This window comes from Pristiophorus japonicus, chromosome 8 (genome assembly GCF_044704955.1).
Source record: "Pristiophorus japonicus isolate sPriJap1 chromosome 8, sPriJap1.hap1, whole genome shotgun sequence".
Taxonomy (NCBI): domain Eukaryota; kingdom Metazoa; phylum Chordata; class Chondrichthyes; family Pristiophoridae; genus Pristiophorus; species Pristiophorus japonicus.
Genome location: NC_091984.1, coordinates 110,066,951 through 110,084,759, shown reverse-complemented (window position 1 = coordinate 110,084,759; position 17,809 = coordinate 110,066,951). Strand labels below are relative to the sequence as shown.

The 17,809-nt window shown below is 45.8% G+C and overlaps 1 protein-coding gene across 13 annotated transcripts in view; it reads left to right on the top strand.

Annotated features, from left to right (window-relative positions):
- The window catches only part of ptprc (protein tyrosine phosphatase receptor type C), a 279,774-nt gene that overhangs the window by 197,206 nt on the left and 64,759 nt on the right, over positions 1-17,809 (top strand). For all 13 annotated transcript variants that reach the window (XM_070887294.1, XM_070887295.1, XM_070887306.1 and 10 more), the window contains one exon: positions 13,536-13,703. In XM_070887294.1, coding sequence (XP_070743395.1) covers positions 13,536-13,703 — 168 coding nt within the window. The remainder of the gene's footprint in view (positions 1-13,535; positions 13,704-17,809) is intronic.

Sequence of the window (17,809 nt, the reverse complement as noted above, 5' to 3'; positions counted from 1 at the left end):
CGCCCAGGTATGCATGTCCATGGACGGAAACTCGAAACAGATATCTTTCCAGCATCGAAACTCACCGGCAAGTACTGTGCATAAAATAATATCGTCGGCAGGCAGAGCTGCACATGGCAGGGCCTACTTGTCCGCGTTCGTACGACCTGTAACTGCTCAAAGTCTGCCGTCAGGGGTGAATCAAATCTTGCCTTGTTGGCGTTGCGGGGACTATCATCATGCCCATCAATGCCGAGTCAAACAATACGTGTGCAAAGTCTGTGCAACAATGGGACACCTTCAGCGAATGTGTACACAACCGAGCAAGCATGCTGTGACACACCACGTGTCTGAGGATGATCGATCCAGCGTGGATCAAACGGCACAGGCAACTCAACCTGAGGTACAGGATGAAGAAGTGTATGGGGTACATTCTTTTACCAAAAGTCCTCCGATAATGCTGGAAGTTAAATTAAATGGGGTCCCGGTATCCATGGAATTGGACACAGGTGTGAGTCAGTCAATAATGATCCAGAGGGCTTTCGAAAAGCTGTGGGACACAAAGGCAAAAAGACCCAAACTGGGCCCAATCAACGTGAAGCTGCGTACCTACACCAAATGCGAAGCTGCGTACCTACACCAAAGAGCTCACACCAGTCATTGGCAGCGCAGCAGTAAAGGTATCGTACGATGGTGCATGATTTATCGTTGTGGATCATTCCAGGCAATGGCCCAACGCTGTTCAGCAGGAGTTGGCTTGAGAAAATTAAATGGAACTGGAACGATATTAAAGTCTTATCATCAGTGGATGACGCTTCGTGTGCTCAAGTGCTGAGCAAGTTTCCCTCGTTGTTTGAACCAGGCATCAGCAACTTCACGGGAGCTAAGGTGCAGATCCACCTAGGCCCGGATGCAAGACCCGTCCATCACAAGGCTTGGGCAGTTCCGTACATGATGAGGGAGAAGATCGAGATCGAACTGGACAGACTTCAATGGGAAGGAATCATATCACCAGTCGAGTTTAGCGAATGAGCCAGTCCAATTATCCCGCTGTTGAAAAGTGATGGCACAGTCAGGATCTGCGGCGACTACAAGGTAACGATCAACCGAGTCTCGATACAGGATCAGTATCCATTACCCAAGGCTGACAACCAGTTTGCAATGCTAGCGGGGGAGAAGTCGTTCACCAAATTGGACCTGACCTCCGCTTACATGACACAGCAGTTAGTCGAATCTTTGAAAAAAAATTGACGTGCAGTAACACGCACAAAGGACTGTTTATATACCACAGATGCCCTTTTGGAATTCGCTCGGTGGCAGCCATATTTCAGAGAAACATGGAGAGTTTGATGAAGTCCGCCCCAAGAACCATCGTGTTCCAAGATGACATCCTGATCACCGGTCGCGACGTCACCGAACACTTGTACAACCTGGAAGAGGTTCTACGTTGTCTGGGCAGAGTGGGACTCAGGCTAAAATGCTCCAAGTGCGTTTTCATGGCACCAGAAGTCGAATTCCTGGGGAGAAAGATTGCAGCAGATGGCATCAGCCCTACGGACTCGAAGACAGAGGCCATCAAGAATGCACCCGGACCCCAGAGTGTGACGGAGCTGGGTTCGTTTCTCAACTATTTTGGTAACTTTCTACCTGGTTTGAGCACATTGCTAGAGCCCTTGCACATGTTGTTGAGAAAGAGTAATGACTGGATTTGGGGCAAATCTCAAGACGGAGCCTTTGAGAAGGCCAGGAACCTGCTATGTTCCAATAAATTACTGGTATACTATGACCCATGTAAGTGGTTAGTGCTGGGCTGCGACATCTCATCATATGGGGTCGGTTGTGTGCTCCAGCAAGGCAATGTATCAGGCAAACTCCAATCAGTTGCATACACGTCCAGAAGTCTGTCTAAGGCTGAAAGAGCCTATAGTATGGTAGAGAAAGCGGCTTTAGCATTCGTATATGGGGTTAGGAAAATGCACCAATACCTGTTTGGGCTGCGGTTTGAGCTTGAAACAGACCATAAGCTGCTCATTTCATTATTTTCTGAGAGCAAAGGTATAAACACCAATATCTCGTCCTGCATCCAAAGAAAGGCACTGACATTATCCGCTTATGATTATGTCAACCGCCACAGACCAGGCACTGAAAACTGTGCTGATGCGCTTAGTTGGTTACCCTTGCCCACAACCGGGGTAGAAATGCCACAGCCCGCAGACTTGCTACTGGTCATGGATGCCTTCGAGAGCGAGGGGTCACCCATCACGGTTCGCCAAATTAGGACCTGGACCAGCCAGGATCCTGTACTGTCAAGCGTAAAAAGTTGTGTCCTAAATAGAAATTGGTCTGCCATTCCCAGGGAAATGCAGGATGAAATTAAGCCTTATAGCCGCCGCAAAGATGAATTGTCTATTCAGTCTGATTGTCTGTTATGGGGTAATCGTGTTGTTATGCCAAAAAAAGGCAGGGAAACTTTTGTGCAAGATTTACACAGTACTCACCCAGGCATTGTCATGATGAAGGCCATTGCCAGATCTCATGTTTGGTGGCCCGGCATTGACTCGGACTTGGAGTCATGCGTGCATCAGTGTAACATTTGCATGCAACTGAGTAACGCACCTGTGACATTACATACTTAACATAAGAAATAGGAGCAGGAGTAGGCCATACGGCTCCTTGAGCCTGCTCTGCATTCAATAAGATCATGGCTGATCTGATCATGGACTCAGCTCCACTTCCCTGCCCGTTCCCCATAACCCCTTATCCCCTTATCGTTTAAGAAACTCTCTATTTCTTTCTTAAATTTATTCAATGTCCCAGCTTCCACAGCTCTCTAAGGCAGTGAATTCCACAGATTTACAACCCTCTGAGAGAAGAAATTTCTCCTCATCTCAGTTTTAAATGGACGGCCCCTTATTCTAAGATCATGCCCTCTAGTTCTAGTCTCCCCCATCAGTGGAAACATCCTCTCTGCATCCACCTTGTCAAACATAATCTTATATGTTTCGATAAGATCACCTCACATTCTTCTGAATTCCAGTGAGTAGCGGCCCAACCTACTCAACCTTTCCTCATAAGTCAACCCACTCATCTCCGGAATCAAGCTAGTGAACCTTCTCTGAACTGCCTCCAAAGCAAGTATATCCTTTCATAAATACGGAAACCAAAATTGCAGTATTCCAGGTGTGGCCTCACCAACACCCTCTTTATCTGTAGCAAGACTTCCCTGCTTTTATATTCCATCCCCTTTGCAATAAAGGCCAAGATTCCATTGGCCTTCCTGATCACTTGCTGTACCTGCATACTATTGCAGCACTTTGCAATCTTTCTCCATTTAAATAATAACTTGCTCTTTGATTTTTTTCTGTCAAAGTGCATGGCCTCACACTTTCCAACATTATACTCCATCTGCCCATCTGCCAAATTTTTGCCCACTCACTTAGCCTGTCTATGTCCTTTTGCAGATTTTTTGTGTCCTTCTCACACATTGCTTTTTCTCCTATCTTTGTATCACCAGCAAACTTGGCTACGTTACACTCAGTCCCTTCTTCCAAGTCGTTAATATAGATTGTAAATAGTTGGGGTCACAGCACTGATCCCTGTGGCACCCCACTAGTTACTGATTGCCAACCAGAGAATGAACCATTTATCCCAACTCTCTGTTTTCTGTTCATTAGCCAATCCTCTATCCATGCTAATATATTACCCCCAACCCCGTGAACTTGTATCTTGTGCAGTAACCTTTTATGTGGCACCTTGTCAAATGCCTTCTGGAAATCCAAATACACATCCACTGGTTCCCCTTCTCTAGTCTCTCCACGTAACTGAAGTCCTTAGTACTATTCTAGTAGATCTCCGCTACACCCTTTCTTAAGGCCTTAACATCAATACTCCAGCTGGAGCCTAACTAGAGATTTATAAAGGTTTAGCAAAACTTCTTTGCTTTTCTACTCTATGCCTCTATTAATAAAGTCAAGAATCCCATATGCCTTTTTAACAGCTTTCTCAACTTGTCTTGCCACCTTCTCTTTATTTCCTTCCCTATCCCCCCTGAATGCATTGTAGCCACAAATGCAAAGTTCTCATTCCTGCCCTTATTTGAGCCAGGTTTCTGTTGTTGCCACTATATTCTAATCCCATGTGGCAACTTGTGCCTCCAGCTCACCAACCCTATTTGTCACGCTTTGTGCATTTACACACATGCCGCCAACCACCTTAGTCTACATTTCTGCACTATCTGACCCCTGCTCTTTCCGGACTACTCTTTATACTAATGCTGTTTGTTTCTCCCAGTGCTTTATGCACTTTGTTCCTCCTTTGTGAATGTTCATCCTGGTTCCCGTCCCCTTGCAAAATTAGTTCAAACCCTCCCTACAGCACCAGTTAACCTCCCCTCAAGAACATTGGTGCTAGTCCTGTTAAGGTGCAACTCATCCATCCTGTACAGGTCCCTCCTGCCCCAGAACTGGTCCCAATGCCCCAGGAATTCAAAATCCTCCCTTCTGCACCGTTTCTCCAGTCATGCATTAACCTGTTTTATCTTGCTGTTCCTATACTCACAAGTATGTGGCACTGGGTTTAATCAAGAGATTACCATCTTTGAAGTCCTTTCCTCCCTAGTATGTGTTTATTCTGACTAAACATTTCATAATATTTCAGGTTTTCTTAGTAAGAATGTAACTGGTAACTAACAAAAATGTGGCTACTGACCAAAAATATGTGGGGAATAAAATTGTCTTTTTATGCCAGGGCCAAAGGGAGTTGCTGACTGCTGGTTTATCTTTGTGTATGTATGTATCTTAGTCTCTTTCTTTCTCTTTATCTCTCTTGGTGGAGAGGTAACTACAAGTGATATATAGAATAATATAATACAGCATGTTTCAGTTATATATCTACTATAATAGGTGACGAGGTCAACTTATACCAGAGCTGGGTAAGGAGTTCACAGGAGAACTTGCAGTGGGGAACCATGGGTCTAATAAGAATGAGGAACTTAAAGTAATTAATATTAGTAAACAAAAAGTACTGGCAAAATTACTGAGACTAAAAGCCAAGAAATCCCCTGGATCTGATGGCTGACATGCTAGGGTTTTAAAAGAGGTGGCAGGAGAGATAGTGGATGCATTGGTTTTGATCTTCCAAAATTCCCTAGTTCTAGAATGGTCCCCATGAATTGGAAGGTAGCAAATGTAACCCCGCTGTTCAAGAAAGGAGGGAGAGAGAAATCAGGGAACTATAGGCCAGTTAGCCTGACATCAGTCGTAGGGAAAATGCTAGAATCTATTATTAAGACTGTGGTAACAAATCACTTGGAAAATCACAATGATTTTATGAAAGAGAAATTTTTTTTACAAATCTATTAAGGTGGTAGATGGAGTATAATATGGGAAAGTCTGAAATTATCCATAGGAATCTTAGGAACATAGGAACAGAAATAGGCCAATTAGCCTTTCGCCCCTGATTCACCATTCACTGTGATCATGGCTGACCTGCGACCTGTTGTGAATGTATAACATAAGTATATACCCTGTACATTCAATGTACAGTTACATAAGACTACTGGATGTATCTTCACACTGTATACACTATGCCTGTACCACCAGAGGGTGCAACTGGTGGAGACCTATGGGGCACCTGTACACTACAGGTAACCAGATATAAAAGGGAGTTCACCATGCTGTACTCTCACTCAGGACCTGCAATAAATGGACTAAGGTCACAACAGTTCAAGTACAATACCTTACCTTGTGGAGTCATTACTGGAGTGCTTACAGACAATAACTGGCGACGAGATTACGAATTTCCATGCGAAAAATGGCTAACCTTGGCAACTTTCAACAATTCACCAATGGGGAAGATTGGGAGGCCTTTGTGGAAAGGCTTGAACACTTTTTCATTGCGAACGACCTGGTTGAAGACACACCGACCTCACTGGCCGATAAGCACAGAGCTATCCTACTCAGCAGTTGTGGACCCACCGTCTATGGCCTCGTCAGGGACTTGCTAGCCCCAGAGAAAACAACAACCAAAACATATGCGGAGCTCGTAACAATGATACAGCAACAGCTCAAATCTAAAGAGAGCATCCTCACAGCCAGACACCGGTTCTACACACACCGGCGGCCCGAAGGCTAAGAAATCGCAAAATATGCTGCAGACCTCAGACGATTGACTGCACCATTTGATTTTGGCGACCACCTCACCGAAGCGCCGCGGGACATCTTCGTTATTGGAATCGGCCATGAGGGCCTTCTCCACAGGCTGCTCTCAACAGACACCACGGTCACCCTGCAGAAGGCAATTAACGTGAGCAAGGTGTTCATGGCCACGGCCTGCGATTCCAAGAGGATGACTCACCCCCAGGACTCTAACCCGGCAAGTACTGTGAACCGACTCGCACCTTTTAGAGGCAAGGCTGCTGCAAGCTGTCTCTCTCACGGCAGAGAACAGAACCCCGAGTCCCACAACCCTGAGTCCGCCACATGGGGCCAACCGGCCAGCCCCATGCTGGTGCTGTGGAGGAAATCACAGGGCCCAACAGTGCTGCTACAAAGACTATACTTGCAAAGGCTGTAACACGAAGGGCCACCTCCAGCAAATGTTCAAGAGAAATTGTACTCACCGAGTCGATGAAGAGTTGGCCGATCATCCGGACTCCAGCGACGATGAAGAGAGAGTCCGTGAGGCAGCTCAGCCCCACGAAGAGGTGTACGGAGTGTTTACCTGCTCCAACGAGAGTTCTCCATTGAAAGTGGAAGTTGAAATCAACGGTGTTCCAGTCACGATAGAGGTGGACACAGGGGCAAGCTAATCGCTGATGAATCAGGCGGCTTTTGAGAAACTCTGGGACAATCCAATCGAACGATCTAATATGATCCCGATCCAAGTGAAGCTGCTCACCTACACAAACGACATCATCCCAGTCATTGGCAGCGTGGATGTCCAGGTGTCCCATGGCGGCGCAATGCACAAGCTACCTTTGTGGATCGTTGCTGGTGATGGTCCAAAGCTGCTCGGAAGAAGATGGATGAAATAAATCCGTTGGAGCTGGGAAAACCTCCAGCCTCCGGCGATCAATGTCCTACGTGGCCCCAAATTTGGATCCAGCACAACACCTGAAAAACTGCCCAACTCGACTGCATGGAGATGACACAGACCGCTCAGCCCAATGACGAAATGATCCAGCCCAAATGACCTGACCTCACCTTCCAGGCTTCAGTGGCAGGACTCCGGAGGAAGAAAATCAGCGCAGAAGGTAACTTTCCTGTTTCCGTGGCAGAACCTGGAGAGAAAAGGATCACCGCAACCTACCTCGTGGAGAGAAAGAAGATGGCGCCCGCACCACGAGGGGCAGCGTTGAGGGAGAAACATGTGATGCCGAGCAGCGAACTGGATTGGGGTAAAGATTGCAAGGCCCTCTTAAAGGAGACCGGCAACCCAGCACAATTAAAGGAACAGTTCCACTCTTTGTACAGCGATGCAGGTAATACACATGTAAAAGATGTAATTGACAAATGCAAGTATGTAAATGTAACTAACCATGTCGAGTCGGGCGATTGCGGTCGGAGCCAATGTATCATGACAGTAAATGAAGTAATGTGCGATGCCGGGTTCTACATGTACACCGACAAAACCCAGAGCAATCTCCCGTCAAAGCACCCAGGTCCAGCGGGCTACCCGATCATGTAGTCTGCGCCTCCAGGACCACTGTGATGTCCCAAGGAGCATGGCCATACACAAAGTGAGCATACCAACTGCAGGGCCAGCGATCAGTGGACAGCAAAGGCACCACTATTGGCACCTTGCTCCAGATTGGCTCTACCTCTCTGGCCACCAGGGCCAGTACCGGGAGTAAGAGGCTAGCACCTTCCAGCCCTCCCTACGGGATCTGGGATGACCAAGCTCCCACTACTGCTGAAGGGCAGCAGGGAGACACTGCAGCCTTCAAAGGAGGACAGGGAGGCCACACATTCCTGTGGCTCTGCCCACCACTAGGCAATGGCAAAAACCCTGAGACTCAGCTAGGTGAGCGATCCGAGCCCACCCAGCTGGCAGGGGGCACAGCACCACCATCGGACAACCTGGACACAGTCCAGTCACTCTGGAACTAGCGTCCTCACACACCTGCACCTACACCCCAGGGGCAAGACTGTGATTCCACGAATGTACCTTACCTGTAAAATATTCTTGTTCCACTACTGCAAAACCCAGTGATGTAATTAATCCTATGTTCCTCTTTTTTTTGTTCTTTCCTTCTGTACGTGTATGCACATGCAGGTGTTGAGCCACACACATGGTCTATACATGGGGGGGGGGGGAATGGATGTATGTAGCCATGGACACACATGGATCACACCCAGCACCCACTCAACCCCCACTGCAACCTCTAACAGTCCACTGCTGACCATTTCCCATAGGTTGTGACATTAAGGACTTGGGAGGTCTACAGGGAGAGAGCCAAGCCAAAGCATAGACAAGATGCAAGGGCTTTGGGCACTCAAGTCTAGGGCCAGAGCACACAATGCAAAGGCCAGTGGCACAAGACTTAGGGGAGAGTGATGTTGTGTATGTATAACATAAGTATTTACCCTGTACACTCAATGTACAGTTACATAAGACTACTGGATGTACCTTCACACTGTATATACTATGCCTGTACCACCAGAGGGTGCAACTGATGGAGACCTAGGGGTCACCTGTACACTACAGGTAACCAGATATAAAAGGGAGCTCACCATGCTGTACCCTCACTCAGGAGCTGCAATAAATGGACTAAGGTCACCACAGTTCAAGGACTGTGGAGTCATTACTAGAGTGCTTACAGACACAATACGACCTAACTCCATATAGCCCCATAACCCTTAATACCTTTGGTTGACAGATATCTATCAATCTCAGATTTAATATTAACAATTGATCGAGCATCAATTGCCATTTGTGGAAGAGAATTCCAAACTTCTACCACACTTTGTGTGTAGAAGTGTTTCTTAATTCCACTCCTGTAAGGTCTGGCTCTAATTTTTAGACTAGGCCCGCTAATCCTAGTTTCTCTCTACCCTATCTGTTCTCCTCAATATCTTGAAAACTTTGATCAAGTTGCCCCTTAGCCTTCTAAATTCCAAGGAATATAAGCCTAGTTTATGTAATCTCTCCTCATAATTTGATCCTTGGAGACCAGGTATCATTCTGGTAAATCTATGGTGCACTCCCTTCAAGACTAATATATCCTTCCTAAGTTGTGCTGGCCAGAACTGTTCACAAGTGTGGTCTAGCCAGGGCTTTGTATAGCTGTAGCATAACTTCTGCCCCCTTGTATTCTAGTCCTCTAGATATAAAGGTTACCATTCCATTAACCTTTTTTTTTATTATTCTCTGTATCTGTTCATGATATTTTAATGATCATTGCACCTGGACCCTTATGTCTCTTTGGACCTCCACTGTTTCTAGCTTTTCACCATTTATAAAGTATTCTGTTCTATTGTTTTTGGTCCAAAGTGGATGACTTCACATTTGCCAACATTGAAATCCACTTGCCACAGTTTTGTCCATTCACTTAAACTATTAATATCTCTTTGTAATTTAATGCTTCCATCTACACTGCTGACAATGCCGCTTACCTGTGTGTCATCAGCAAACCTGGATATGTGACTTTCTGTCCCATCATCTAAATCATTAATAAATACAGTGAATAGTAGGTAGGAAAAATGCAACAGAAGAATATTTTTTAAAAGGTATGAGACTAGTAAATGTTAGTATTCAATGGGATTTGGTGTCCTTGTACATGAATCACAGAAAGTTAACATGCAGGTACAGCAAGCAATTAGGAAGGTAAATAGTATGTTAGCCTTTATTGAAGGGGTTGCACTATAAGAGTAAGGAAGTCTTGCTGCAATTATATAGGGCTTTGGTTAGACCACACCTGGAGTACTGGGTACAGTTTTGGTCTCCTTATCTAAGGAAGGATGTACTTGCCTTTGAGGGAGTGCAATGGGGTTCACTAGACTGAATCCTTGAATGAGAGGGCTGTCCTATGAGGAGAGATTGAGTAGAATTAGCCTATATTTTCTGAAGTTTAGAAGAATGAGAGGTGATTTCATTGAAGCATATAAGATTCCGAGAGAGCTTGACAGGGTAGACTCTGGCTGGAGAGTCTAGAACTAAGGGTCATAGTCTCAAGATAACGGGTTGGCCATTTAGGACTGACATGAGGAGAAATTTCATCATGCAGAGGATTGTGAATCTTTGGAATTCTCTACTCCAGAGGGCTATAGATGCTCAGTCGATGAGTATATTCAAGACTGAGATCGATAGATTTTTGTGCACTAATGGAATCAAGGGATATGGAATTAGGGTGACAGTAGTATTGAGGTAGAAGATCAGCCATGATCTTGGCTCGAGGGGCCAAATGGCCTACTCTCGCTTCTATTTCTTATGTTCTTAATGGTGGCCACTTATTTTCAAATGTGGTCAATAGTTAACCAGATCCAGCAAATCTGTTTTCGGGGATATATACAAAACTGTAGCTGTTGAGTCTGAGACTTGGTTTAAATTTTCAAGAGATGTAGTTCAGACTAGCACAGCTCACCACAGTGCCATATGAAAGTTACTCACAAAAAAATACTGTAGCATTTGGATTGCTACATTGTATTGTTTTCTTTTTGAAGAGCTAGTTGGAAAAATGTCTATTGTAAATATACACGTGTGTTATATACCTGGCATGTGCACTGCTGCTCAGAGACCTGTCATCACTGTCTAATTGTATATTTTATTTCCAACCATTAAATCAGCAGTTCTGCTGATTTTCATGAATCCTTTGTTGGGGCTAAGGCTAGGAAGCAGTGGTATCCTGACCAATATTTATCCCTCGGCCAACATCATTAATACAGATCATCTGGTCATTATCACATTGTTATTTGTGGGACCTTGCTGTGTGTAAATTGACTGCTGCTTTCCTTTCATTACAACAATGACTACACATCAAAAGTACTTAAAAGCGCTTTTGGACATCCTGAAGCTGTCCGTATCTCTGTAATCTCCTCAAGCCCTACAAGCCTTTAAGATCTCAGTGCTCCTCTAATTCTGGTATCTCGTGCTTTCAGCTGCCTTGGCCCTAAGCACTGGAATTTCCTCCCTAAAACTCTCCACCCCCATGCCTCTCCTTTAAGATGCTCCTTAAAATCTACGTCTTTAACCAAGTTTTTGGTCACCTGTCCTGATATCTCCTTCTCTGGCCCAGTGTCAAATTTCGATTGATAATGCCCTTGTGAAGCACCTTGGGATATTTTAGCTATGTTAAAGGCGCTATATATATGCAAGTTGTTGTTGTTGTGAAATGTGCAATATAAATGCAAGTTCTTCTTCGTTTTAAAGTCTAGGGCATCATATGGGCTTGCCTGGGGGCAGAATGGCAAACACTGGCAAAGCCATGTTGCTTGTTCTCAGCATTCATGTCTGCATAAATTCTTCACTGCAGGCCTGTAAATGTCAGGGCTGGGCCTTGACTTAGTGAGGGAGTGTTTACCCATGTCATGGATATCAATTTGGAGTGGTGGGATGAGTGGCTGTGGGAAGATATTGGAGTATTGGTATGTTTATGTTTAATATTTAATATGCTTAATATGTTATTACTTTTATATTTAAGGCTGCATCATGGGGTGGGGTCCTGTCATCATTGTGACTGTGCCCCAGAATGTTTATTGGTGACTGTGATTGGTGGGGGGTGGGGGTGGAGAGAGAGAGGGAGAAGGTGGTAAAGGTTTTGTCCAATATGATGGGCGAGGCAATAAAAGTAGAAAATTACCAATTAGACAGGGGAAACACACAGATACTAATCACATACAAGCAGCGAGGAAGAACAACATTGATACAAAACGTTTTAATAAATGGGTAGATTATTTTCTAAGGTCTCAGACATAGATTCCGAGATAAAGTATTTACGCTCTGAAAATCCATGGGCCAGTAAACTGGATCTATGTCTGAAGACCCAGGAACTCCCCAGTTCTGCCAATCCTGGCCCCACCACCCCACTGGAATGAATTTGCTTCATGGGGTTCATTGCTTAAGAATTCATAGCAACACATTGCTATTAAGAACTAGTTGGTTTAGCAAAGGTTTAACAATCACACTACACATTACCAATTCATCCACCAGGCTCACAACCACCTGCCTCATCGTGGATCCCCTAAACCCAACTGGCTGGAATTTTATTGAGTCTTGTGAACATCATGTGACTGGCTAAGCCATTCACAATTCAACAGCTCTACAACAATTTTTAATATAACTTCAAATCAAGTGTCCCCTTTTGATTAGGGTACTAGAACCCACAAATTTACAAATGAACTGGGAACTTTGCCAAATCAAATTAAAATTCTGTTCCCAGGGGTGATGATGCACTCCAGTCCCTCCGGAGTCCATTTCTCGCGGAAGGCCGTGTGCTCCATCTCCTGAGACACCCTGGCTCGGATATAGCCGTGGAAGAGAGGCAGGCAGTCGGGCTGAATGACCCCCTCGACTGCCCGCTGCCTGGACCGGTTAATGATCACCTTGGCCAGGCCCAGGAGCAGTCCTATGAGGAAGCCCTCCGACCTGCCCGCTCCCCTCCGCACTGGGTGCCCGAAGTTCAAGAGGTTGGGACTGAAGTGCAGCCAGAAATCGAGGAACAGCCCCTTCAAATAATGAAAGAGGAGTTGCAATCTCACACACTGAACATCCCACAAGATATCTGCGCTCCTCAAATTCTGGCCTCTTGAACATCCCTCATTATAACTGCTGAACTATCGGTGGCTGTGCCTTCAGCTGTTTGGGTCCTAAGCTCTGGAATTCCCTCCCGAAAACACTCCGCCTCTCTACCTCTGTTTCCTCCTTTAAGACACTCCTTAAAACCTACCTCTTTAAACAAGCTTTTGGTCATCTGCCATAATTTCTTCTTTTGTGGCTCGGTGTCAAATTTATCTATTTTGTCTTGTAACACTGCTGTGAAGCGCCTTGGGACATTTTACTACGTTAAAGGTGCTAAATAAATAAAAGTTATTATTATTATTAATAAACACGTGGAATACAGACTCTTCCAGACCGCAGAAAATGCAGGCGGCCTAGGAGTCCGTGAACCGACTTAAAAACTTATTGCACGGAACTACCCCATGCAAAACTCTCCAGGCCAAGTTCCCAATAGATAAAAGGAAGACAACAGTATAGCGAACCCTCCACTGGGGACCCCCGCCTCCTCCAGATGGCAAGATGGTGCACCATGGCGTGTCTGGATGGCAGACGAGGATGGCAAAATGAAGGGTGTGGAAGAGCAGCCCGCTCAATAGCTCCAGAAATCTGTGAGCATATTCACAGGTGCACACATTACACCCACTTACAGCAATAACCTTGTAAGAGGCCAGGAGAGGCTTCACTGTCACCAAGCCATCCAGGGTTTTTGCCCAGTTTCCAGCCATTCCCACTGAAGGTATGATGGGAGAAGCCTAGAATTGCGGCAGTTTTTTAAGGCAGAGTTTGCCATGATCAAGCCTTAGTAAGAATAATTCACAAAGACTGTATTTCTTCTTTTACAGGATGTTCTCTTCCAAATGTGACTGTTTCCCAGAAACAATCAACTATGTGTGAAAACCTGGAGCCCTATACAAATTATACCATAGCTGTTACAGCCAACAATACAAACTGTAATGGAATAATTCAGTTAAGTGAGCCAGTGATCAATTGTAAGCAAACTAAAGCAACATGTAAGTATTCCAATAATAACATTAATTTAATTATAATAATCAATACTGTTGCGCCACTTACTGACCAATAGCTATTTTTATTCATTCTCGAGGTGTGGCCATTTATTGCCCATCTGTAGTTGCTGTGAGAAGGTTATGGTGGGCTGCTTTCTTGAATCACTGCACTCTGTGTAGTATTTTTCCTAAAGCATATTAGTGAATCAGTTGTTCATTTCACAACAGTCATAGTTATATGGTCACTTTTGCTGATTCCTAGTCTCTCGCCTTTAAAATGTTTTTCCAATTTGTCTTGCTTGAATCCAAAGTGATGATCTCACACTTCCCCACAATGAACTCCATGTGGCACAGTTTTGCCCATTCACCTAATCTGTCTATGTCCATTTGTAACTTCCTGATGTTTATAAACAGTGAGAAAGCAACTTTCCAGGACTGGATTTTCGGCTTTTAAGATTTTGAGGCATTAATGGCGGTGGGGCGGTCTTGATACTGCCTGGAAAAAGTTTGCACCTCAGTCAGCAAAATTGGGCAGCTGGGCCCTGAGTGTGGGGCAGTGCGCTAAGGGAGGCGTTGCACACTTCTCTTCGGGAGCTAAGCCGGCTTGGCATGCAAAAATACCAAGCTAAAGAGCTGACCTTGATGCGCTCTACGAGAGGCCTGGGGCAAAAAAAACCTGAAAAGAAAACATCAAAAACATTCCCAAAAATTACCTCACGCCACCAGTAAATAAATCACAGAAAAAATGAAAATCCCACAATGCTATTAGGGAGGGAGTTCCAGGATTTTGACCCAGTGATGATGAAGGAACTGCGAAATACTTCCAAACACTTACCTGAGGTCGACATTACCTCACTACAGCCGCCACAGGTCGGACTGCCCATTTTCACAGATGGTCCGAGCATATCGATTACACAGCGCTATGGGTCCGGCGGGAGGCAAAAGTCGATCTATTGTCGCCACCAGGGCTGTTATACACCGGCTCACCTCTTCTGGGTGGTAATGCTCCGCACCGCGCCGAAACCGGCACCGAAAACCCCATCAGGGCGCCGGAAGCTGGCCGCCCACGTGGAAGAGCTCATTGCCGCCTCACTGGGGCGAAAACAGAGGCATCCAGGAACAGAAAATCCAGCCTTATATTTTTCATATGATTTTATGCTGTTTTGCATCCTTTCAATACAAATATACAAAGACAGATCACATAGGAGCAGGTCATAAAGCATTTAGGAATGGAAACATGAATGAAAATCTCGTAGAGGGGCAGGCATGCCTTGTGATTTTTTTTTCATTCCTGGGATTTTGACATCGCTGGCAAAGTCAGCATTTAATGCCCATCCCTAATTGCCCTTGAGAAGGTGGTGCAGAGCCGCCGCCTTAAAACACTGCAGTCCTTGTGGTGTAGGTAATCCCACAATGCTATTAGGGAGGGAGTTCCAGGATTTTGACCCAGTGATGATGAAGGAACTGCGAAATACTTCCAAATCTGGGTATTGTCGAGGGGAACTCGCAGATGATGATGATCCCATGCAACTGCTGCCCTTGTCCTTCTAGGTAGTAGAGGTTGTGGGATTGGTAGGTACTGTTGAAGAAGCCTTGGCAAGTTGCATCTTGTAGATAGTACTCACTGCAACCATGGCGCACCGATGGCAGAAGGAGTGAATGTCTAAGATGGTGGATGGGGCGCCGATCAAGTGGGCTACTTTGTCTGGATGGTATCAAGCTTCTTGAGTGTTGTTGGAGCTGCACTCATCCAGGCAAGCGAAAATCATCACAAGAATCCTCCTCAGTTGTCTCCTCCCAGTGGCTGAAGAGCTCCTCCCAGAGTCACAATGCAGATTCCGCCCACTAAGGGACACAAAGGACATGATCTTCACCGCGCGACAAATTCAAGAAAAATGTAGGGAGTAGCATCAACCTCTGTACATGGCTTTCTTTGACCTCACAAAGGCCTTCGACTCTGTTAGCCATGAGGGATTATGGAGTGTCCTTCTCAAATTCGGCTGACCTCAAAAATTTGTCACCATCCTCCACCTGCTTCATGATGACATGAAAGCCGTGATTCTTACCAACGGATCCACCACAGACCCAATACAAGTGCAGACTGCGGTCTGCAAGAATGTGTCATTGCACCAACACTCTTCTCAATCTTCCTCGCTGCAATGCTTCATTTCACCTTTAACAAGCTCCCTGTTGGAGTGGTGTTAATCTACAGGACAAGCTGAAAATTGTTCAACCTCTGATGCCTCCAGTCCAGACCCAAAGTTGTTCCAACCTCTGTCATTGAATTACAATGTGCAGAAGACGCTTGCGTTTGTGTACACTCTGAGTCCGAACTCCAAACCATCATTGGCACCTTCAGTGAAGCGTACAAAAGTCTGGGCCTTACATTAAACATCAGTAAGACAAAGGTTCTCTACCAACCTGCCCACACAGTACTGCTCCCCGATTATCAAGATCCATGACGAGACCTTGGACAATGTGGACCATTTCTCATACCTTGGGAGCCTACTATCAGCAAGGGTAGACATCGATGACAAAGTCCAACATCGCCTTCAGTGTGCCAATGCAGCCTTCAGCCACCTGAGGAAAAGACCAGGATCTCAAACCCGGCACCAAGCTCATGGTCTACAAAGCAGTAGTGATATGCACCCTCCTATATGCTTCAAAGCCACATGTACAGTAAACACCTTAAAGCACTGGAGAAGTACCACCAACGCTGCCTCCGCAAAATCTTGCAAATTCACTGGCAGGATAGGTACACCTATGTCAGTGTTCTCACTCAGACCAACATCCCCAGCATCGAGGCATTGACCACGCTCGATCAGCTCCGACGTACAGGCCACATTGTTTGCATGTCTGATACTAGACTCCCGAAACTAGCACTCTACTCCGAGCTACGTCACGGCAGGCAAGTCACAGGAGGGTAGAGAAAACACTTCAAGGACACCCTCAAAGCCTCCTTGAAAAATGTAACATCCCCACTGACTCTTGGGAATCCCTGTTCCACGACCGCTCAAAGTGGAGGAGAAGCATCCGAGAAGGCGCCGAACACTTTGAGTCTCTTCACCGAGAGCACGCAGAAGCTGAGTACAAACAGCTGAAGGAGCGTATGACAAATCAAGCACCCCACCCACCCGTCCCTTCAACCACCATCTTCCCCACCTGTGACAGAGACTGGAGATCCCGCATTGGTCTCATCAGTCAACTTAGAACTCATTTTACTGTGGAAACAAGTCATCCTTGACTCTGGGGGACTACCTAAGAAGAATCCCACATGAATGAAAATCACTTAGAGGGGCAAGCATGTTTTTTTTTATTCGTTCCTGGGATATGAGTGATGCTGGCAAGGCCAGCATTTATTGCCCATCCCTAATTGTCCTTGAGAAGGTGGTGGTGAGCTGCCTTCTTGAACCGCTGCAGACTTTGTGGTGAAGGTTCTCCAACAGTGCTGTTAGGGAGGGAGTTCCAGGATTTTGATCCAGTGATGATAAATTAACGTCGATATACTTCCAAGTGAGGATGGTGTGTGACTTGGAGGGATCGTGGAGGCGGTGGTGTTTCCATGTGCCTGCTGCCCTTGTCCTTCTAGGTGGTAGAGGTCGCAGGTTTGGGAAGTGCTACCGAAAAAGCCTTGGTAAGTTGCTGCAGTGCATCTTGTGGATGGTACACACTGCAGCCACGGTATGCCGGTGATAAAGGGAGTGAGTGTTTAAGGTGGTGGATGGGGTGCCAATCAAGTGGGCTGCTTTGTCCTGGATGGTGTTGAGCTTCTTGAGAGTTGTTGGAGCTGCACTCATCCAGGCAAGTGGAGAGTATTCCATCACACTCCTGACTTGTGCTTTGTAGATGGTGGAAATGCTTTAGGGAGTCAGGAGGTGAGACACTTGCTGCAGAATACCTAGCCTCTGACCTGCTCTTGTTGCCAAAATATTTATGTGGTTGGCCCAGTTAATTTTTTGGTCAATGGTGACCCCCAGGATGTTGATGGTGGGGGATTCGGTGATGGTAATGCCGTTGAATGTCAAGGGGCAGTGGTTAGACTCTCGCTTATTGGACATAGTCATTGACTGGCACTTGTGTGGCGCGAATGTAACTTGCCACTTATCAGCCCA